Source organism: Mobula hypostoma, chromosome 7 (genome assembly GCF_963921235.1).
Source record: "Mobula hypostoma chromosome 7, sMobHyp1.1, whole genome shotgun sequence".
NCBI classification, from domain to species: Eukaryota; Metazoa; Chordata; class Chondrichthyes; order Myliobatiformes; family Myliobatidae; genus Mobula; species Mobula hypostoma.
In genome coordinates, this window is record NC_086103.1 from 152,830,486 (window position 1) to 152,855,464 (window position 24,979).

The 24,979-nt window shown below is 40.7% G+C and overlaps 1 protein-coding gene across 2 annotated transcripts in view; it reads left to right on the forward strand.

The window, feature by feature from the left end:
* nbeaa (neurobeachin a) overlaps positions 1–24,979 on the forward strand; it is an 868,656-nt gene that overhangs the window by 128,751 nt on the left and 714,926 nt on the right. For both annotated transcript variants that reach the window (XM_063054331.1, XM_063054330.1), the window contains exons 3-8: positions 7,226–7,326; positions 7,543–7,638; positions 8,689–8,810; positions 19,186–19,312; positions 20,231–20,350; positions 22,597–22,743. In XM_063054331.1, the coding sequence (XP_062910401.1) occupies positions 7,226–7,326; positions 7,543–7,638; positions 8,689–8,810; positions 19,186–19,312; positions 20,231–20,350; positions 22,597–22,743 (713 nt within the window). The remainder of the gene's footprint in view (positions 1–7,225; positions 7,327–7,542; positions 7,639–8,688; positions 8,811–19,185; positions 19,313–20,230; positions 20,351–22,596; positions 22,744–24,979) is intronic.

Sequence of the window (24,979 nt, forward strand, 5' to 3'; positions counted from 1 at the left end):
GGAAGTCATTCCTGCCTGTGGCTATCAAACTTTACAACTCCTCCCTTGGAGGGTCAGAAACCGCTCCTGGACTTATTTCCATCTGGCATAATTTACATATTATTATTTAATTATTTATTGTTTTATATTTCTATATTTATACTCTATTCTTGGTTGGTGCAACTGTAACGAAATCCAATTTCCCTCGGGATCAATAAAGTATGTCTATCTATCTATCTATCTATCTGTATGGGGTCTTTCTTTTTTTTTGTATGTTAAATTTAAAATGGCTTCTTTGTTATGTTATAATCGGGAGTGCTTCTTTGTTATGTTAAACGCTGAGAAAGCTTTGCTGTAGCAGCTTGTTGTGGGTTAAGAGGTGATAAGAGGATGTTACGAACCAATTGGGATAGTTGTTATGACTTTGGTGTATCTGGAAGATTTGTATGCGCGGGGTTTTGAGGTAGAAGGCGGGAGAGCGAGACAGAGGATGGACGAGGTGCTGTGATGTCCGCTAACGGGGTCGGACCCCGAGGAGGGCGTTCGGCGAGGAGACGGAGATGGACTCGTGTGGAGTGTCTGGACGACCACTGTTGTTGGTCCCAGGCGGCCAGTCGAGGTGGTCCGAGGGGTCGCAGGGTGAAGAAGAAGGTCCTTGAGCTCCAACTGTTTTTGCACGAAGAGATTGAACTTTGTTAAGTGTGGCGCCTTTTATTTTCCTTTTATATTTTATTCTCTTAATTATATAGTTCCAGTAATATCTATAAACAGTAAATCATTTAATCATATCTGGTGTATTGTCTGTTATTTGGGCAGGGTGGGGTGCATCACACAGCATCCACACAAACTAATTACCCAGTTTGGCGGAGCCGAGGGCTGTTTCCCTAGACGACAGCGAGCCGAGCGACCCTGAGGATGGCCGGGGAGTGGGGGGGCTACATATCTATCTATCTATTTAAAATTGAGTCATAGTCATATAGCCCTTTAACCCAACTGGTCCGAGTTAACCAGGATTCTCATCTCAGAGTGTATTATGTGCACACATTTGGCCCATATCCCTTAAAAAGGTGGCATCCATCATGAAAGACCCCGAACACGCAGGACATGCCCTCTTCTCATTGCTACCACTGAGGAGGAAACACAGGAGCTTGAAGATACATGCTCGGTGTTTCAGGAACAGCTTCTTCTCCTTCGCCATCAGATTTCTGAATGGACAATAATTCTATGCACACTACCTCAATATTATTTTTCCCTCTCTTTTTCCACAACTTATTTAATTTGTTTTTAAATAGTTTAATAGTTCAGTAGTTTCATTCAATATCAGAGTAATCTATACCATATACATCCTGATAGAACCATAGAGAACTACGGCATAGAAACAGGCCTTTTGGCCCTTCTTGGCTGTGCCGAACCATTTTCTGCCTAGTCCCACTGACTTGCACATGGACCATATCCCTCCATACACCTCCCATCCATGTATCTGTCCAATTTATTCTTAAATGTTAAAAAAGAACCCGCATTTACCACCTCATCTGGCAGCTCATTCCATACTCCCACCACTCTCTGTGTGAAGAAGCCCCCCCTAATGTTCCCTTTAAACTTTTCCCCCCTCACCCTTAACCCATGTCCTCTGGTTTCTTTCTCGCCTTGCCTCAGTGGAAAAAGCCTGCTTGCATTCACTCTATCTATACCCATCATAATTTTATATACCTCTATCAAATCTCCCCTCATTCTTCTACAGTCCAGGGAATAAAGTCCTAACCTATTCAACCTTTCCCTGTAACTGAGTTTCTCAAGACCTGGCAACATCCTTGTAAACCTTCTCTGCACTCTTTCAACCTTATTTATATCCTTCCTGTAATTTGGTGACCAAAACTGAACACAATACTCCAGATTCGACCTCACCAATGCCTTATACAACCTCATCATAACATTCCAGCTCTTATACTCAATACTTTGATTAATAAAGGCCAATGTACCAAAAGCTCTCTTTACGACCCTATCTACCTGTGACGACACTTTAAGGGAATTTTGTATCTGTATTCCCAGGTCCCTCTGTTCTACTGCACTCCTCAGTGCCTTACCATTAACCCTGTATGTTCTACCTTGGTTTGTCCTTCCAACGTGCAATACCTCACACTTGTCTGTATTAAACTCCATCTGCCATTTTTCAGCCCATTTTTCCAGCTGGTCCAAGTCCCTCTGCAGGCTCTGAAAACATTCCTCTGTCTACTACACCTCCAATCTTTGTATCATCAGCAAACTTGCTGATCCGATTTACCACATTATCATCCAGATCATTGATAGAGATGACAAATAACAATGGACCCAGCACTGATCCCTGTGGCACACCACTAGTCACAGGCCTCCACTCAGAGAAGCAATTCTCTACTACCACTCTTTGGCTTCTTCCATTGAGCCAATGTCTAATCCAATTTACCACCTCTCCATGTGTACCTAGGGACTGAATTTTCCTAGCTAACCTCCCATGCGGGACCTTGTCAAAGGCCTTACTGAAGTCCATGTAGACAATATCCACTGCCTTCCCTTCATCCACTTTCCTGGTAACCTCCTCGAAAAACTCCAATAGATTGGTCAAACATGATCTACCACGCACAAAGCCATGTTGACTCTCCCTAATAAGTCCCTGTCTATCCAAATGCTCGTAGATTCTGTCTCTTAGTACTTCCTCCAATAGCTTACCTACTACCGACGTTAAACTTACCGGCCTATAATTTCCCAGATTACTTTTCGATCCTTTTTTAAACAACGGAACAACATGAGCCACTCTCCAATCTTCCGGCACCTCACTGGTAGACAGCAACATTTTAAATATTTCTGCCAGGGCCCCCGCGATTTCAACACTAGTCTCCTTCAAAGTCCGAGGGAACACCCTGTCAGGTCCCGGGGATTTATCTGCTTTAACTTTCCTCAAGACAGCAAGCACCTCCTCCCTTTCAATCTGTACAGTTTCCATGATCTCACTACTTGATTCCCTTAATTCCATAGACTTCATGCCAGTTTCCTTAGTAAATACAGACGCAAAAAACCTATTTAAGGTCTCCCCCATTTCCTTTGGTTCCGCACGTAGTCGACCACTCTGATCTTCAAGAGGACCAATTTTATCCCTTACAATCCTTTTGCTCTTAATATACCTGTAAAAGCTCTTTGGATTATCCTTCACTTTGACTGCCAAGGCAACCTCATGTCTTCTTTTAGCCCTCCTGATTACTTTCTTAAGTATTTTCTTGCACTTCTTATACTCCTCAAGCACCTGATTTACTCCCTGTTTCCTATACATGCATACATCTCTCTTTTCTTCTTTATCGGAGTTCCAATATCCCTTGAGAACCAAGGTTCCTTATTCCTATTCACTTTGCCTTTAATCCTGACAGGAACATACAAACTCTGCACTCTCTAAATTTCTCCTTTGAAGGCTTCCCACCTACCGATCACATCTTTGCCAGAGAACAACCTGTCCCAATCCACGCTTTTTAGATCCTTTCTCATTTCTTCAAATTTGGCCTTCTTCCAGTTCAGAATCTCAATCCTAGGACCAGATCTATCCTTTTCCATGATCAAATTGAAACTAATGGTGTTATGATCACTGGAACCAAAGTGCTCCCCTACACAGACTTCCGTCACTTGTCCTAACTCGTTTCCTAACAGGAGATCCAATATTGCATCCCCTCTAGTTGGTCCCTCTATATATTGATTTAGAAAACTTTCCTGAACACATTTTACAAACGCTAAACCATCTAGACCCCTAACAGTATGGGAGTCCCAGTCAATATATGGAAAATTAAAATCCTCTACCACCACAACTTTATGTTTCCTGCAGTTGCCTGCTATCTCTCTGCAGATTTCCTCTTCCAAGTCTCGTTGACTATTGGGTGGTCTGTAATACAATCCCACTAATGTGGCCATACCTTTCCTGTTTCTCAGCTCCACCCATAAGGACTCAGTAGGCAAGCCCTCTAATCTGTCCTGCCTGAGCACTGCTGTAATATTTTCCCTAACAAGCAATGCTACTCCCTCACCTTTCATTCCTCTGCCTCGATCACATCTGAAACATCGGAACCCTGGAATATTAAGCAGCCAGTCCTGCCCCTCCTGTAGCCAAGTTTCACTAATTGCTATAACGTCATAATTCCACGTGTCAATCCATGCCCTCAACTCATCTGACATCACCGCAATACTCCTAGCATTGAAATATATACAATTCAGAAGATTTTTACCACCACTCACAACCTTTCTATTAGCGGATTTGTTTGAACTTTTAACATCATTTATTTTCACCCCAGCCACACTGTCAGCTCTGGCACTCTGGTTCCCATCCCCCTGCAAATCAAGTTTAAAGCCTCCCCAATAGCACTAACAAACCTCCCTGGAAGGATATTGGTCCCCTGTAGTTCAAGTGTAACCCGTCTCTCTTGTACAGGTCCCACCTGCCCCAGAAGAGGTCCCAGTGATCCTGAAATCTGAAACCCTGCCCCCTACACCAGTTCCTCAGCCATTTGTTCATCCTCCAGAGCATCCTGTTCCTACCCTCACTGGCACATAGCACAGATAGCAATCATGAGATTACCACCCTCGAGGTCCTGCTTTTCAACTTCCTACCAAGCTCTCTATACTCACTCTCCAGGACCTCCTCACTCTTCCTTGCTATGTCATTGGTACCGATGTGCACCACGACATCTGGCTGATCACCCTCCCACTTCAGAATGTCATGCAATCGATCAGAGACATCCTTGACCCTGGCACCCGGGAGGCAACAAACCATCCTGGATTCTCTGTCACGACCACAGAACCTCTTATCTGTACCTCTAACTATCGAGTCCCCTATCACTACCGCTCTCCTCTTTTTCCATCCTCCCTTCTGCACTGCAGAGCCAGACTCAGTGCCAGAGATCCGGCTACTGCAGCTTGTCGCAGGTAAGTCATCCCCCCCAGCAGTATCCACTGCGGTATACTTGTTGTTGAGGGGAATGGCACAGGGGAACCCTGCTCTGCCTGCCCTTTCCTCTTCCCTCACCTGACAGTGACCCAATTTCCTGTGCTCTGCTCCTTTGGCCTAACTACCTCCCTGTAGCTACTATCTATAATCTCCTCATTCTCCCAAATGATCCGGTGGTCATCCAGCTCCTGCTCCAGTTCCCTAACGCGGTTTGTTAGGAGCTGCAGCTGGACGCACTTCTTGCAGATGTCGTTGTCAGGGACACCAGAGGGCTCCCTGACTTCCCACATCCTGCAAGAGGAGCATTCCAACATCCTGCCTGGCATTCTCTTTACTCTAAACAATCTGAACAAAAAACTTACCAGAACCTACCCTGGCCTTTGCCTGTTCTCGCCGAAGCCTGTTGAGCCAAAGCCGTCCCACTCTGACTCAGTCCACTCCGACGATGGCCGCTGTATATGGTGGTCTGCTTTTAAACCTTGGCGCGCTACGTCACGCGCCTGCGCAGTGCAGACCCTTCTCCTGATATTCTTGTTCTTCACAAACATTCATGAAATCAGAAATATGCCCCAAAGAATAAGTGACAGTAACAATGTTAGAACCCCAAAGCCCCCTCCTACACACAAGCAGCAGCAAAGCAATGACCTCACTCACTTACTTCAGCAAAAAAAACCATCGCTCACCAAGCAAGCAATTGCAAAACCCCCAAGAAAAATTACGATTTACAGTACATCAAAAACTAACCATTCACCCAACAACTCGACATACCACAGGATCTACCTCTCCCTAATTAAGGTGAAAAGAGGTGTCTCCTTTTACAGCGAAAGGGAAGACATAACAAAACAACTTGCTGATTCATGATAAAGTCTGTCGCACTGCCTCTTATTGTAATTTATAGTTTTTATTATTATGTATTGCAATGTGCTACTGCTGCAATACAACAAGTTTCATGACATGTGCCAGTCTTACTAAACCTATTTCTGAACCTTTCCTATCTATATATCTAGAGAAACAAGGAAGTATAGATGCTGGAATCTGGAGCACCACATAAAGCACTGGAGGAACTTAGCAGCTCAGGTAGCATCAATTGAGCTTGAATGTCAATTTCCCTCCCTCGATGCTGCCTGACCCACTGAAGTCCTCTAGTGCTCTGTGTATTGCTTGCCTTAAACCTGTCCAAGTGTCTTTTAACTGTTGTTAATTTATGTGTCTCTACTATTTCCTCTGGAGGTCATTTCATATACTAACCACACTGCCCTTCAGGTTTCTTTTAAGTCTCTAAAACCTAAACCTGTGTTCTCTAGACTAGGCATAGACTAGTTCCAGTGAGTACGGTCCCAGGCAACTCAATCTCTCCTCAAAGGCTAACCCCCTCATCTCTGGAATCAACCTGGTGAGCCTCCTCTGCACCGTCTCCAAAGCCTGTATATCCTCCCTCAAGTAAGGAGATCAGAACTGCACACAGTACTCCAGATGCGGTCTCACCAGTACCTTGTACAGTTGCAGTATAACCTCCCTGCTCTTAAATTTGATTCCTCTAGCAATGAAGGCCAATATTCCATTTGCCTGTTGATTGCCTGCTACACCTGCAAGCCAACCTTTTGTGATTCATGCACACGCCTTCCCAAATCCCTTTGCACAGCAGCATGCTGCAATTTTTTACCATTTTAATAATAATCTGCTCTTTCATTTTTCCTTCCAAAGTGGATAACTTTGCATTTCTCAACATTTTACTCCATCTGCCAGACCCTTGCCCACTCACTTAACCTGTCTGTATCTTTCTGCAGACTCTCCGTAACTTCTGCACAATTTGCTTTTTCACTCGATTTAGTATCATCAGCAAACTTAGATACACTACACTCGGTCCCCTCTTCCAGATTGTTGATGTGATTAAATGCTGGAATTTAATGTTTCTACATGGTGCTGGATCACCAAGAAAACTTAGATTTTCATTTTAGTTTAGACTTAATTAATTGAAACTAATAGATATTTCTTTTCATAATGATTATAAATTGAAGTAGAATCTGATTCCAATAAATTGTCAAACATTACTCTTGTGCACATTGTATTGTGTAGGAATGGAAATGATGTATAGTACATCACAGGAGTGTAGTAGGTAATGTAGCTTCTATCACCTGGCAGAACCTGCTCAACTTCCGCATATTCCTGGAACTTATAATTCAATATCTCACCTTTGGTTTATTTAGTCACATTGCTTTCTAATTTGTGTTGTACTGTAAAATGCATCAATTTGGAGTTCTCAATTTACATTGTGCAAACTATTTGCAGATCTGCTGGTTGACATGTTGGGTGTTCTAGCCAGTTACAGTATCACTGTCAAGGAACTCAAACTGCTTTTCAGCATGCTTCGTGGAGAAAATGGATTCTGGGTAAGTTGCACTATTGAGACTAAAGAGTTCATTATGAATTATTGAAATTTTATTTCATTAACATATTATTGAATTATTAATTATGGTATTTATTTTGGGTTTTTTAGCTCAGTTTCCCAAAATATGTAAACTACTCTTAATGTGGTGAAATATTGTCTTTGGTGCTTAATCCTGCACATCAACATTGAAGGTTTTTTTTTCTTTTTTTTCCCACAGCCAAGGCATGCAGTTAAATTGCTGTCAATTCTGAATCAGATGCCACAAAGACAAGGCCCAGATACTTTTTTCAACTTCCCTGGACGGAGTGCAGCAGTATGTTTAAAATTCTTGAATTGCAATATATAAAATGGGGTAGAGCATTAGACTATGTCTCAGAAGAATTAAGAGAAGGGAAAAAAGAAAGAAGAGGATTCAGTTGGGAAGGAGGAAAGGGGAAGAATAGGGTATGAAATCTTCAGCTGAAACCCAATTGGAAATGTTAGTGATGGATAGATTGTAAAGTTGAACAGTAGCTTTTCATTGAATGGCAATGGATCTGTTTTTCTAAGCACCCCAGTGTTATGATTTATCTGTTGGAATATAATAGGCTGAATGTTGCTGCATTTGGAACTATCAGTAGATAGTTATTCCCTCACAAATCCTGCAGTATTCTATTTGTTCAGGGTGCACTAAGTACCAAATATTCTTTGTATCTCACTTTTCTCCATTACTGGAATTGCCATGGTTGAGATCAGCATTGCTGTGATACCCTATCATGAAACTGGGGTATTGCCACTTGCGATCTAATCCCAGGTCAGATCTGGCAAATATGCAGTGACCATGGACATTAGAAAATGAATCCTTTGCCAATGTTTTTACTTCTTATAAATTATTTTTCATTCAATAATTATTCAATGTATCTGTCTAATGCTTTTTAATTACTATTGAGTTCTTTAAAAGTCTTGGATGGGAGTTTCGTCAAAACCATCAGGGTGTTCTGGGATCAGGTCTATAGACTGTGCCACTCTGAGGCTAAGTCATTGCTGCTCATATGTTATCCGTATGACATCCATCATCAGAGTGAAACATCAATGATAAAAGCTGAGGACATTTTTAAGACTTTGTTTGCATTGCAGTTCTACACATCCTCACAGTCAAGGAGGGCATTGCCACCAACTACACATAAAATTGCTCACATTTTTCAAGATAATTTGGGTTGTTGTTAGTCCTGCATTCAGACTTGGATCAGTCAGGATTACAGATGGCCAGCATACTGTTGCGCAATGGAATAGTTTTTACTGTTGTAACACAAAACGAATGGATCCTAGGATTCAATATAATTGCCACTTATTCTGATCTTTGTTACCTTTTACTGTTCCCCAGGCCATTGCTTTGCCTCCTATTGCTAAGTGGCCTTATCAGAATGGCTTTACCTTAAATACCTGGTTTCGCATGGATCCATTAAATAATATAAACGTGGACAAGGATAAGCCGTATCTCTATTGGTATGTACATATTGCTACTCAATATTTCCAAGGATGCTTTCAGTAAATTTATGCAAATAAAATTATCCATAATTTTGTGGCTTTTCTACTCTGAAATTTGAATTTAGAATTTATTGTCACATGTACCAAGGTACAGTGAAGAATTTGTCTTTCATACTGTTCATACAGATTAAATCCTTACACAGTGCCTTGAAGTAGTACAAGGAAAAACAATAACAGAATAAAGTGCAACAGCTACAGTGAAAATGCAGTGCAGGTAGACAATAAGGTACAAGACCATAATGAGGTAAATTACAAGGTCAATAGTCTATTTTATTATACTAGGGAATTTAGTAATACAAGTGAATACAACATTTAGTAATACAACGTTGAAGCTAATTCTTCAGTAAAATCAGCAGTTTGTAAAAATTGCTGCATGTTGGCTCTGTGCTTCTTTCCATTTGAGTATTTTTAATGCCTGTGACATATGCAGTACTTTAGATCTATTGAAGAGCTTTTACTCTATTAAATATCTTTTGCCTCAGTTAAATAAGCTTCATTTCATATTGTAGATTTAATGCAGAATATAACCTCATACCATCAGATCAGAATCAGGTTTATTATCATCGGCATGTGTCGTGAAATTTGTTAATTTAGCAACAGCAGTTCAACCGAGTACATAATGCAGAAAAAAAGTAAACATAAATAAATAAATCAATTACAGTATATGTATATTGAATAGATTAAAAATCATGCAAAAGCAGAAATAATAGATATTAAAAAAAAGGTGAAGTAGTGTTCATGGGTTCAATGTTCATTTAAGAATCGGATGGCAGAGGGGAGAAGCTGTTCCTGAATCGCCGAGTGTGTGTACCTCCTACCTGGTGGTAACAATGAGAAAAGGGCATGCCCTGGGTGCTGGGGGTCCTTAATGATGGACGCTGTCTTTCTGAAACACCGCTCCTTGAAGATGTCCTGTGTACTTTGTAGGGTAGTGCCCAAGATGGAACATTCTCAAAATTAAATTGAATCAAAGTGCAATTTATCAGCATGTTCTCAGGATATTGAACATATAGTGGCTCTAAAGAATGAGACTGTCATTAAAATAGAGTACCAAACCAGAAAACTATGGAGTAATGTATGTATTTCCATCTGTAAAGAAAAGAAGTAAACATTTCAAATTAATAAAAACGGACCACTCTTCTACAGGACTGACATGATGAAAAGAAGAGGAATTGTAATTAAACAGCTAAGACTGCATAATTACAATAGCTAAGAGTTGTTAATATATTTAATAACCTCATATTTCAAATAAGTTTATGAAAAGATGTTGAATAACACATATTAAGAGAATTTCAACCATTTTTCCATAAGTTTTAATGTGAATAAGACCAATTGGAATGCGAATAGGAAGGAATGGTGGGAGAGAACAGAAATCATTACATTTAAAGATGTTAATGTCAGTACACAAAGGCTGTAAAGTGGTCAAGATGCCTGAGAAGCCGTTCTTGAGTCAGAAACCATTGAGCTTGGTTGAATCAATATTGATAGTCAAACCTAGAAAGTTTATTTTAAGAAAATGAGGAAGAATTAAGTGGAAATGTATAAAGTTCAAAATATGCCTCTAGGCAGAATGATGAACTCAACAAAGTGATAGGTCAACCATCACATTTTCTGCAGTATACACAGCAGATCACATTGTTTTGAAATAAATAAAGAATGCTAAATTTATAGGTAGATTACATATTCCAGTGTCATGCTTTCCCTTTTTTAAATCTTATTTTTTAAAATCTTCTCTCAAATGTGGTAGCCTTTGCAATTCGTCTCCACCTGTTTTCATTAATCTCTTGGTAGTAATTGGAATTGGTTCACTCTTTTATCTTGTCTCTCTTTTGATCTACCTAATATACTTTATAAGCTAATTCCTTCATGCTGTATTGTTTTTGAAACGGGTGGAACTGCTACATTTATGCACTATTTACTTTTTATGCATGATCGACAGTTTTTATTTGTAAGATAAAATTGCCAGAAAAGGATTTTATAAAATTGTTTCCTTCAATTTTATCTTCTTGAATGTAGTAATTTAAGTGATAAACCGATTTCAAAGGCAGAATCAGCTTTTATAGTATATAGATCCAGGCAAGCAATAAACAAGATGTTTAATCACAGGGTTATCATCGATGATTTCGCCAAGGGTCTTAGAATCTGTTGCCATGATCTGGTCCACATTAGTGAGATCCGTTTGGTTTTGTAAATTCTGTCCCTTGATTAATAATACAAGAATCAGTTAATGTTTCATAACCACTAGTCTGATAAACCTGGAAAGCTTTTGATCTATGTGTTTCAATATTGGACCAAATTGAATATTTATATATTAAATTATTGGAGGATTTTGGCTTGGATGTGTTTCTCTAAGGCTAAAACCATTCATTATACTTGTCTTTACCCACTTCAGCTTTTGCACTGGTATAGAGGTGACTAGAATGTTCATACAGCACATAGTATTTAAACTTTCTGAATACGATAACCAGACTGTGCTTGCTTAACCTATTAAAATGAAGAATCCCTTTGTGGTATTGTCTAAACCAGGAAGAACATGTTAGAATTCAGCATCAAAGAGTAGAGAAAGAAAACTCAGAGTTGAAGGAAAGCAACTTTTTAAATAAATCACTCATAATAAAGCTTCAACTTGCAAAAAAAAAATCACTCCCAAGGAAGTTGTTCAATAATGGTCAAGACTAAACTGCATTGTTCAAAATTTGACTTAATTTGAATAGATGGCTCCATTGTGTTTAGTTGGTGACTTCATATAATTGCATGCATTTCAGTGGCTGAATAACAACTCATTGGCAGCACTTGTAAAATGCTGGAGGAACTCAGCAGGTTAGGCAGCATCTATGGTTAGAAATCAGTTGCCATTTCCGCCTAACACCCTTCATCAGGACTGGGAAAGGAAGAGGATAGAAGCCAGAATAAGAAGCTGAGGGTGGGGGTGGGTGGGGATGAAGGAAAGGAGTACAAGCAAGAAGGATGGAAATGTAGATGGGTAGGTTAGTAAGTTTGTAGATGATACCAAGGTTGGTAGAGTTGTGCACAGTATAGAAGACTGGCAAAGAATACAGCACGATAAAGATCAGTTGCAGATATGGGCAGAGAAATGGCAGATGGAGTTTAACCTAGATAAATGTTACGTGTTGTGCCTTGGTAGGGTAAATACAAGGAGACAGTACACTATTAAGGGCAAGGTCCTTCACAGAGTTGCTTAGCAGAGAGATTTTGGGATCCAGGTTCATAGCTGCTTATGTGGCTACGCAGGTCGATAAAGCGGTTAAGACGGCTTAAGGAATGCTTGCTTTTATTAGTCGAGGCATTGAGTTCAAAAGTCAAGAGGTTATGTTGCAACTTTATAAAACTCTGGTGTGGCCACATCATTTTGCATACAGTTCTGGTTGCCCTATTATAGGAAAGATGTTGCGGCTTTGGAAAGGGTGCAGAGGAGGTTTACCAGGATTACCTGGTTTAGAGGGAATGTGCTATTGTTGTGCAATGAAATGGATTTGATCAGGGACCTCGAGGTTGTTGTGCAATGAACCGGATTTGATCAGGGACCTCGAGGTAAAGGAGCCATTAGGAGGTAGTGACCATAATATGATAAGTTTTAATCTACAATTTGAGAGAGAGAAGGGAAACTCGGAAGTGTCAGTATTACAGTTGAACAAAGGGAACTATGGTGCTATGAGGGAGGAGCTGGCCAAAGTTCAATGGAACAATACCCTAGCAGGGATGACAGTGGAACAGCAATGGCAAGTGTTTCTGGGAATAATGCGGAAGGTGCAGGATCAGTTCATTCCAAAGAGGAAGAGAGATCCTAAGGGGAGGCCGTGGCTGACAAGGGAAGTAATGGACAGTATAAAAACAAAAGAGAAGAAGTATAACATAGCAAAGACGAGTGGGAAGCCGGAGGATTGGGAAACTTTCAAAGAGCAACAGAAGGTAACTAAAAAGGCAGTATGCAGAGAAAAAATAAGGTACGAAGATAAACTAGCCAAGAATATAAAGGAGGATAGTAAAAGCTTCTTTAGGTATGTGAAAAGGAAAAAAAATAGTTAAGACCAAAATTGGGCCCTTGAAGACAGAAGCGGGTGAATTTTTTATGGGGAACAAGGAAATGGCAGACGAGTTGAACAGGTACTTTGGATCTGTCTTCACTAGGGAAGACACAAACGATCTCCCAGATGTAATAGTGGCCAAAGGACCTAGGGTAATGGATGAATTGAAGGAAATTTATATTAGGCAGGAAATGGTGTTGGATAGGCTGTTGAGCCTGAAGACTGATAAGTCCCCGGGACCTGATGGTTTGCATCCCAGGGTACTTAAGGAGGTGGCTTTAGAAATCGTGGACGCATTGGTATTCATTTTCTAATGATCTATAGATTCAGGATCAGTTCCTGTGGATTGGACAGTGGCTAATGTTGTCCATGTCTTCAAGAAGGGAGGAAGAAAGAAAACAGGGAATTATAGACCGGTTAGCCTTACGTCGGTGGTGGGAAAGATGCCGGAGTCAATTATAAAAGATGAAATTACGACACATCTGGATAGCAGTAACAGGATTAGTCCAAGTCAGCATGGATTTACGAAGGGGAAATTGTGCTTGACTAATCTACTGGAATTTTTTGAGGATGTAACTATGAAAATGGACAAGGGAGAGCCAGTGGATGTAGTGTACCTGGACTTTCAGAAAGCCTTTGATAAAGTCCCACATAGGAGATTAGTGGGCAAAAGTAGGGCACATGGTATTGGGGGCAGAGTACTGACATGGATTGAAAATTGGCTGGCTGACAGAAAACAAAGAGTAGTGATTAACGGGTCCCTTTCGGAATGGCAGGCGGTGACCAGTGGGGTACTGCAGGGTTCAGTGCTGGGACCGGAGCTGTTTACAATATATATTAATGATTTAGATGAGGGAATTAAAAGTAACATTAGCAAATTTGCCGATGACCCAAAGCTGGGTGGCAGTGTGAAATGTGAGGAGGATGTTATGAGAATGCAGGGTGACTAGGACAGGCTGGGTGAGTGGGCAGATGCATGGCAGATGCAGTTTAATGTGGATAAATGTGAGGTTATCCACTTTGGTGGTAAGAACGGGAAGGCAGATTATTATCTAAATGGAGTCAAGTTAGGAAAAGGGGAAGCACAACGAGATCTAGGTGTTCTTGTACATCAGTCACCGAAAGCAAGCATGCAAGTACAGCAGGCAGTGAAGAAAGCTAATGGCATGCTGGCCTTCATAACAAGGGGAATTGAGTATAAGAGCAAAGAGGTCCTTCTGCAGCTGTACAGGGCCCTGGTGAGTCCACACCTGGAGTACTGTGTGCAGTTTTGGTCTCCAAATTTGAGGAAGGACATTCTTGCTATTGAGGGAGTGCAGCGTAGGTTCACAGGGTTAATTCCCGGGATGGCGGGACTGTCATATGTCGAAAGATTGGAGTGACTGGGCTTGTATACTCTGGAATTTAGAAGGCTGAGAGGGGATCTTATTGAAACATATAAGATTATTAAGGGATTGGACACGCTGGAGGCAGGAAGCATGTTCCCGCTGATGGGTGAGTCCAGAACCAGAGGCCACAGTTTAAGAGTAAGGGGTAGGCCATTTAGAATGGAGTTGAGGAAAAACTTTTTCACCCAGAGAGTGGTGGATATATGGAATGCTCTGCCCCAGAAGGCTGTGGAGGCCAAGTCTCTGGATACTTTCAAAAAAGAGATGGATAGAGCTCTTAAAGATAGCGGAATCAAAGGTTATGGGGATAAGGCAGGAACTGGATACTGATTGTGGATGATCAGCCATGATCACAGTGAATGGCGGTGCTGGCTCGAAGGGCTGAATAGCCTACTCCTGCACCTATTGTCTATTGTGTATGAGAAGCTGGATAAACAGGTTGCTTGCTCTGGAAGGGAAGAAGCTGCAGAGAGATCTGATAGAGATTTATAAGATTATGAGAGGCATAGATAGAGTTGACAGGGAGTATCTGTTTCCCAGGGTAGAAATGTGTAATACCAAAGGGCATGCATTGAAGGTGAGAAGGGGTATGTTCAAAGAGGAAGTGGGGGGTAAGTTTTTTACTCAAGAAAGTCATCAATTCCTGGAATGTGCTGCCTTGTATGGTAGTAGAGGTGAGTACATTGGAGGCTCTTAAAGAGAGATTTAGATAGGCACATGGATGTAAGGAAGATGATGGGGTATGAACATTGTGTAGGTAGGAGGAAATAGTGTTTGCATTTTTTTGATTTGCTTTTTAGCTGGTTTGGCACAACATTGTGGGCCAAGGAGCCTGCTCCTGTGCTGCTCTGTTCTTTGTACTCTACCTAAGATGATTAATGAAACCAGGTGGGTGAGGGAGGGGCAACGAAGTAAGAAGCAGGAAGGTGACAGGTGGGTAAGGTAAAGGGCTAGAGAAGAAGGGATCTAATAGGAGAGGAGAGTAACAAGATGGCACGATGACAAGTTCCTAGGAAAGATATGTGGCTGTGTTATTGAGTTTGGGTGAACAAATAGTGAGCAGCAGAGATCACACAGGGAGCAGTGAGAGAGGGTCTCATTGAACTCCTTTCGAAGAGAAGTTTAAACATCTTCAGGGTTGGCATACCTCAAAGAGACTTTGCAATGAAGGAGGAGATCATAAACACAAGAGATTTTGTAGATGCTCATAAACACAAGGGATTCTACAGATGGATTTTTCAGCATCTGCAGAATCTTTTGTATTTATCACTGGCAGCATTCGTAGTATGTTGAACAGATTGGTGAAAATCTGGTCAAGGCAACCTCTGGTGTTGGTAGTTGAAGAAGGGTTTGATACATTTTACATTATTAACCCTGTCATTGGGACAAGAGGGATGTTTGTGGGGTGGGGGATTTGCTATTTGATTGATTCTGCACTTTGTGGACATAGTAGGGTGAAGCTTGCATAGTCTTATAGCTTTGCCTGGAATGTGACTTCTCTATATACAAGTGTCAATAAATTCAAGATTCACCTGTGAACAAGGCTGCTTCCTGGCAAATTCATAACATTTCTGAATGTTTGGACGTTTCATTGAGTCCAGAGGCAAGGTTTGAACGTTAAGAATAGTTTCCAACCCTTGCACTGGGAAATATACTGTCCTAGGGCTTAATGTGACATAGGAACTCAGAAAATTTTATAATTTGATATGTTTGAAAATCATCTTAGCCAGGGAGATAGCTTAATTAACTTACAGCATTTTTTTCAGATATTTTGTTGGTGGGGGCTATTTGGATTTTACTGCTGGATACCATTGTGCAAGGCCCTGCTGCTTTGCAAGGCAGTGTAATTAACACATGGGTTTACTTGGATATAGTGTGGCGCGTGGCCACGATCTGAAGGTCATGGGTTCGAATCTCGGCCAAGGCAGCGTGTTGTGTCTTTGAGCAAGGCACTTAACCACACACTGCTCCAGTTTACCCAGCTGAAAATGGGTACCGGTAAATGCTGGGAGTTAACCTTGCGATAGACTGGCGTACTATCCGGGGAGGGCGGGAGTCTTGTACTCTCAGTGGCTTCACGCCACAGAAACCAGCATAAGCACCGGCCTGATGGGCCACAAGGGCTCGGGACAGACTTCAACTTTTTTTTTACTTGGATATAGAAGTTAATAGCAATCTGGAAAACACAGGTTCATAATAATTGTGCAGTGAAATGTCCAGTGAAGGCTGTGCAAAGTTTAAAGTAAATTTAAAATCAAAGTTCATATATGTCACCATATACTACACTGAGATTCATTTTCTTGTGGGCAGTAACAGTAAATACAAGATAGACAATGGAATCGATGAAAGTCTGCACCCAATACGACATACAAACGACCATTGTGCAAAAACAAACAGCAAACTGTGCAAATACAGAAAGAAAGAGAAAAAGAAATAAACAATAAATATCGAGACCCTGAGATGAAGAGTCCTTGAAAGTGAGTCCATAGGTTGTGGGAACATGTCAGTGATGGGATAAGCGAAGTTGGGTAAAATTATCACCTCTGGTTCAAAAGCCTGATGGCTGAGGGATAATAACTATTCCTGAATCTGATGGTGTAGGTCTTGAGGCTCTTGTACCTTTTTCCTGGTGGCAGAAGCGAGAAGAGAGCATGGTCTGGATGGTTTGGGTCCTTGATGATGGCTGCTGCTTTCCTGCAGCAGTGCTGAATGTAGATGTGCTCAATGGTGGGAATGGCTTTACACATGATGGACTGGGCCGTATCCACTACCTTTTGTAGGATTTTCCAAACAAAGGCATTGGTGTTTCCATACCAGGCCGTGATGCAATCAGTCCATATACTCCCCACCAAACATCTATAGAAGTTTGCCAAAAGCGTTAGATGACATGTTGAATCTATGCAAACTTATAAGAAAGTAAAGGCGCTGCAATGCTTTCTTTGTAATGGCACATGTGCTGGGCACAGGACAGATCCTCTGAAATTAAAACACTGAGGAACTTAAAGTTGAGGATCCTCTCCACCTCTGATTCCCAATGAGGACTGGCTCATGGACTTCTGGATTCCTCCTGAAGTCAATAATCAAATCCTTTAGTTCACCACACAGCTAGATTTTCAATCTCACCACCTTTGATTCGGCCAATGACAGTGGTGTCATCAGCAATCTTAGATATGGTGTTGGAGCTGTGCTTAGACTCACAGTCATAAGCATAAAGCAAGTAGAGCAGAGGGCTAAGTACACAGCCTTGTGGTGGCCCTGTACTGATGGTGATTATGTTGTCAATACAAACCGATGGGGTCTGCAAGTGAGGAAATCGAGGATCCAGATACACAAGCAGGTATTGAGGCTTAGGTCTTGAAGCTTATTGATTAGTTTTGAAGGGATAATAGTATTGAATGCTGAGCTTGTCAATGAAGAGCATCTTGATGTATGCTTGATGTTCCAGGATTGAGTGAAGAGCCAATGAAAAAGGATTTGCTGGTGACCTATTGTCCCAGTAAGCAAATTGGAGCAGATTCAAGTTGTTCCTTAGACAGGAGTTGATATGTTCCATCACCAACCTTTCAATACACTTCTACACAGTGGATATAAGTGCTACTGGATGATAGTCATTGAGGCAGGTTACCAGGTTCTTCTTGGGCACTGGTATAATTGAAGGTTGCTTGAAGCAGGTGAGTATTTCAGACCGCCAAAGTGAGAGATTAAAGATATTGGTGAACATTTCAGCCAATTGATCAGCACAGGTCTTTAGTACTTGGCCAGGTACCCCGTCTGGGCACGTGCGTTCTGTGGGTTCACCCTCCTGAAAGATGCTCTCATGTTGACCTCAGAGACTGAAATCACAGGATCACCGAGGGCTCTGGGAGTTCATGAAGGTGCCTCTGTGGTTTGATGGTTAAAGTGAGCATAAAACGTATTGAAGCATCAGAGAGTGAGGTCTTTTTGTCACCTTTGTTACTTGGTTTGACCTTGTAGGAGTTGATATCATTCAAGCCCTTCCACAGCTGTTGAGCATCCTTCAGTGATTCAGGTTTGGTTTGGAATTGTCACTTCACACGTGAGCTGGCTTTCCAGAGAACATACCTAAACATTTTGTATTTAACTTGGTTGCCAGACCTGAATCCCACTGATCTGGCCCTTAGCAGTTTGCAAATCTCATGGTTCATTCAGGGCTTCTGGTTAGGAAAGACGGAAGGATATTGTGGGCACACACTTGTCTATGACTGTTTTTATAAGGTCCGTGATAACCATGAAGTAATCATTCAGATCCTCTGAGTTCTTGAATTGCCCAGTCCACTAACTGAAAACAATCTGTAGGCGCGCCTCTGCCTCCCGTGACCACCACTTTGTTGTACTTATCTCTGGAGTCATGCTCTTTAACCTCTTTATCTGTCTGTTTGCTGCAGATAACAAGTTCTGTGCTTATAAAGAGGGTGTGATTTCTGGATTGCAGAAGAAAATTTTCATTTGGGGGCTACTATTCTACTATGCAAAAATTGATCTAAATTGAGCCCAACTTTTGAAATTATCAAAACTAAATTACATTCACATTTATATTTTTAGGGAAACTATATTAATTCCTTTTCTATTTATTGTTTTGGGTCTCAATATATTATTTGAATGATAGGTAAGTTTTCTGGCCTTTGGAGTTGGTAAATGTTGATCTGATGTTTGCAAAAGCAATGGGGGTGTTTATACTATTTCTATTGCTTTATATAAACTTGAATATCTGATTGCTATCAGTCTTTTTATGCAAAGTTTATACTGAAAAATCAGAATGCATAGAAGATATTTCTTTTTTGGTATTTATCTATTTATTATTAATGAACCATAGTTTACTACCAGTCATTATTGTCTGTAAATTTCTGAAGAAATACAGTTTTGAGTTTTAATTTGCAGTTTTCGAACAAGCAAAGGAGTTGGCTATTCGGCACATTTTGTGGGAAACTGTTTGATAGTGACATCATTGAAATCAAAAGGAAAAGGCTTCCAGCATTGTGTTAAGTATGATTTTCAACCTAGAAAGGTAAGTCAGTAATAAAAATATGATTTTATTTATAAAAGAAAGCATTTTCTGGAATATAAATACGGACATCCCACCTCTCTTGGAAGTTCTGGGAGTTTCCCGCATATGAATAGTGGCTCCCTGATGCCCGCAAATTATATACAATATCACGGAAATCAATTTTTTTGAGAGAGCGCAAGAGAGAAAGCAAGCGAGAGGGAGAGCGCGAGAGAGAAAGCAAGCGAGAGAACGAGAGAAAGCAAGTGAGAGCGAGAGTGAGAGAGCGCGGGAGCGAGAGAGCACCATGGCAGAGTGTTCCAAAAAAATATGAAACGTACGTCACCCCAGACTACACTAAAGTGTACCCCTGCCTAATAGGGGTGAAAAATAATGACAGTGTTGCTCGCTGCAGTGTTTGCAACAGTGACTTTTCCATTGCCCATGGTGGGTTAAGACTGTAAAGGACATGTTGAGGTGAGTTTAACAGGTGTCATTCATTCATTAGCATAGCTAACGTTATTTAAACTAGCTGGCTAGCTGCTAAGGAGCTACTCTATTGCAGACATTCCACCTCTCCCAGAAGTCTCCCGCAAATTGATGGTGCTACCTCCCTGAAATGAGTTTTTGCAGGGTGGGATGTCTGTAAATATCATAGTCAAAATGTTATTTTTGCTTGTACTATGTAGGAATTTTGCAAAATGCTGTGTGTTGTTAATAGATGAGCATAATTACTATCAAATAAAATAAATCTTAAAAATGAATATTGATGGCTTGTTTATGTTAAGGCATATAAAAGTTCAAAGGATATAGAGGTCTGATTGTTAGTATCCGATTGATTTAACTAATGCCAATTACAATGAATAGATTGTCTAACCTCCAGCATTGAGCAGTTGTGAGATTTCATAAAAGATATAATTAGTGTATATTCTTCTTTTGCAGTGGTACATGATTAGCATTGTGCACATCTACAATCGTTGGCGGAATAGTGAGATCCGTTGTTATGTCAATGGTCAGCTAGTTTCCTATGGAGATATGGCTTGGCATGTCAACACTAATGATGTAAGTTCAGTGTTGTACTAAAAAGTGAAAACGGCAGGTTAAATATATTGGGGTCACCTGCAAATTGGTAATGAGAGGATGAGGGATCAAGATAGACCAGTCTTATGCAGCCTATTTTTTCTGATCGGTAGTATTTTTTTTCTCACGGTAACACGTCGAAGCTGCACCCTCTCTAACATGCTGGTAGAGAGAGTTTCATTTGGGTTTTTTTTAGCGCTGGAAATGGTTACATCCCGACACGCGGGACAGAAGCAAGGTCGCGTTGTGTATTCCAGAAACCAGCTAATGCCGGCTGGTTTAGCGAGCAGAGTGGCGGACACCCCTGCTGAATTCCGGAGGAAAACACACAGAGGATGCAGAGGGGGATCACAAAGTCGAGGAAAGAGGACCAGGTCGAGACAACAGAGACTTATGAAGAAGAAGATTTCGGTGGGTAATACCGTTCCGGCTGACCGGAAGTCCACTGAGAGCGGTAAGCGTAAAGGGGTTCAGTGCTTACTGATCTGGTTAACAACAGATGGTGCAATCCGGGGCATATTACGATCGAGGAACGTGTTTGCAGACTGGACATTGAACTTTTTACTGTTGGACTTCGGCCACATTCCACCGTGATACAACACTTGGCGGCACGGGAGGTCGTTCCTGCCTGTGGCCATCGAACATGCAGCTCCTCCCGTGGAGGGTCAGACACCCTGATCCAATAGACTGGTCCTGGACTTATTTTCCATCTGACATAGTTTGCATTTTGTTGTTTGATTGTTGGTGGTTTTTGTATTGCTATATTTACGCTCTATTCTTGGTTGGTGCGGCTGTAACGAAACCAAATTTCCCTCGGGATTAATAAAGTATATCTATCTATCTATCTAAGTAAATAGCATAAGATTATAGCTTCAGAGAAAAATTAAATAAGTGTTGAAGTATGGATTTTGCTTTTTACTTGAGTGGTTTGCAATGAGGTGCTATTTGGAGGTGATCTTTGAAGTCCATCAACAATGATACCATTAAGTAGGTTGTGATGAAAAATTGTTACAAACAAAAGATCAAAAACTAATGTTTTTTATCTATAAAGTAAAATACAATCCATCAATTACTTATGACAGTAAATTTAAATCTGAAATGTCACAAACATAGGTTTTGCTTTAAAGTTCTGTGGATATAGAATAGAGTGCATATTTGAAATAATTTTTCAATCCCAGAGAGAGAATTCAATAGTCATTTATAACTTTTAGGTTAAAAATTTAAGGGGCTTAACATTTTCAATTTTGTGAGCAATGATAATTAACTTACTGAATCAATATTGTTTGCATTTACATATGACTTTTGAGTGACTCTTGGATTTCTAAATTTAACTGTGGGATACTGTAGCCAGTTCTGGGATTGAGTGCTGTTTGTTCTGCTACGTAACTTCTGCAAATCCTGGAGCTATTATTTTTACTTTGCCATGTGTTGATGTTTTCAGAATAAACAATGTCAATTTTATAATGCTAAACCTGATCCCTCTTCTTCCCTCTTAAAAAGCTGTTTCTTTTTCTGGAGTACCATGTACAATATAAAATTAAAGAGGATTGACAGCTTGCAGTTGTTCCATGTTCTAAATACCTGATTTTAAAAATATTATTGCAATAAACCTTGGCAATGAGTTGCTAGTTGTTCTGTCAATCTTTCCAAAGGACGTTAGTGAATGTTGTAATAGAATTGAGTCATTTTTAATTATGTGGTGAGGTTAGATAGCTTGAATTATTCTAATCTATCCAATCAATGGGAATTTAATAGAATAAATAGAAAAACGATTTCCACTAGATTCGTCAATAACCAGCGCACCCAGATTTAAGATAAATTAAAGAAAATCAGAGAAGATGAGAATTTTGAGAGGAACTTGTGGTCTGGAATATACTAAAAAGTTCAAAATAAACTGCAACTCATTTAAAAAGTTGATGGAAGCAGATTCAAATATCTTAATTTTCAAAGGGAGGTGAGATAGTCTTGTAAAGGGGAAATATGCTCGGCTTTGATAAAGAACCAGGGTGTGCGAATTAATTGGGCAGTGAGGCAGTATAGGCCCAGTCTTTGGAGGGACTTATTTCATATGATTCTAAGTTGCAATGTTTCACTCTTTTCAGGAAAATGTTTTTGATTTGGTTTAACCATTACTGAATGTAATCTTCAAAAGCTAAGATTTTAAAACTAATGTGCTGATCTTATAATGTGTAACATCCATTATTTTGATATCTGTTTTCTATGTGCAGAGCTTTGACAAATGCTTTCTAGGATCTTCAGAAACTGCAGATGCGAATAGAGTATTTTGTGGTCAACTTGGAGCAGTCTATGTATTTACAGAAGCACTTAACCCAGCACAAATATTTGCAATTCATCAGTTGGGACCTGGATACAAGGTACTGTCAGAATTTGTTTTATGCAGTGTTGTTCACAGGTAATGTGAGTAAACATAAATACTCTGAATATGCATATAAAGGTACAAGTTCCAAAGACAAATACAGATGAGAAAGAATTGGTATCCTATCTAAATTCAGGTACTGTGAATTTAAAAGTTACTGTCACTTTCTGTATTGTTGTTGCAACTTTTTTTCATTCATTATCACAAAAATATTCATTTTTGCATATTTCACTAATGAAGTGAAGAAATTCTTCCTGATGTAATCATAATTCTTACATTATCAGAACCAACCCAGGTCATAGAAACATAGAAAACTAGAAAACTACAGCACAATACAAGCCCTTTGGCCCCCAAAGTTGTGCCGAATATGTCCTGCCTTAGAAATTACTAGGGTTACCCATAGCCCTCTATTTTTCTAAGCTCCATGTACCTATCCAAAAGTCCCTTAAAAGACCATATATCATCCGCCTCCACCACCGTTGCCGGCAGCCCATTTCACGCACTCACCACTCTCTGCGTTAAAAAAAATTTACCCCTGACATCTCCTCTGTACCTACTCCCAAGCACCTTAAACCTGTGCCCTCTTGTGGCAGCAATTTCAGCCCTGGGAAAAAGCCTCTGTCTATCCACACGATCAATGCCTCTCATCATCTTATACACCCCTATCAGGTTACCTCTCATCCTCCGTCGCTCCGAGGAGAAAAGGCTGAGTTCACTCAACCTGTTTTCATAAGGCATGCTCCCCAATCCAGGCAACATCCTTGTAGATCTCCTCTGCACCCTTTCTATGGTTTTCACATCCTTCTTGTAGTGAGGCGACCAGAACTGAGCGCAGTACTCCAGGTGGGGTCTGACCACGGTCCTATATAGCTGCAACATTACCTCTCGGCTCCTAAATTCAATTCCATGATTAATGAAGGCCAATACACCATATGCCTTCTTAACCACAGAGCCAACCTGCGCAGCTGCTTTGAGCGTTCTATGGTCTCAGACCCCAAGATCCCTCTGATCCTCCACACTGCCAAGAGTCTTACCATTAATACTATATTCTGTCATCATATTTGACCTACCAAAATGAACCACTTCACACTTATCTGGGTTGAACTCCATCTGCCACTTCTCAGCCCAGTTTTGCATCCTATCAATGTCCCGCTGTAACCTCTGACAGCCCTCCACACTATCCACAACACCCCCAACCTTTGTGTCATCAGCAAACTTACTAACCCATCCCTCCACTTCCTCATGTAGGTCATTTATAAAAATCACCAAGAGTAAGGGTCCCAGAACAGATCCCTGAGGCACACCACTAGTCACTGACCTCCATGCAAAATATGACCCGTCTGCAACTACTCTTTGCCTTCTGGATCCACAAAGCAATGTCCCCTTGGATTCCATGCCTCCTTCTTTTCTCAATAAGCCTTGCACCTTATTCTGTTTTCTGGCTACTTATTTCTATGTACTGGATTATGTAAATCCATAGTTTTTGGTATATTGTATAAACATCCATCCTAATCAATTCTTCCTAAAGGAAAAGATAAACCTTTCATGATAGAATTTCGTGGAAACTGAAACGATAAAAACAGATTTAGGGCATGCAATAATATTACTCTTTTGAAATTTCAGAAAAAGTGTGGCTGAGTGAATCTGGTCAAATCATTGTTAATTACCTCTGCCTCTTATTGTGCTTTTCCTAGGACTGCATTTACATTTTGCTTATCTGCTAATTTAGTTATCCTCATGAATTTACAGTGAAGGTTGCCTTCTGGCACAGTATTCAGCAGGTTCTCACTGGACCATGTATCTGATCTTGGGTTCTATAAAGGACCACTTTTTAATAGCCTTTTGATAGCTTGGTGCAATTAAAGACCATTATAAGATGCTGCCAGATCTGCTTAAAGCTTTCAGTTTAAGATGGTGCTGCAGAAGGCAGGCAACAACTTACTGACAGTTCACAATGCAAGAATTACAATTAAATACTTCAGTAGTAACACTTTTTCTGTAAAAACTTATGGTAAACAATCACAGCAAGCAATGAAAAGGTGTGTGGAGATGAAGCTGACTCGAGGGTTGAGCCGTGTGGGTGCAAGCGAGGTCAAGGCATGTTCGAGACGGAGTCGGTGTATGCAAAGTGGAGAAAGGTTGGAGTGGAAGAGATTTGAGGCCCGTCCACCTAAACTTGGAGCAAGGTTTGATCGATCTAAGTACCAGGCTGATTTGGAAGGGCCATATATGGC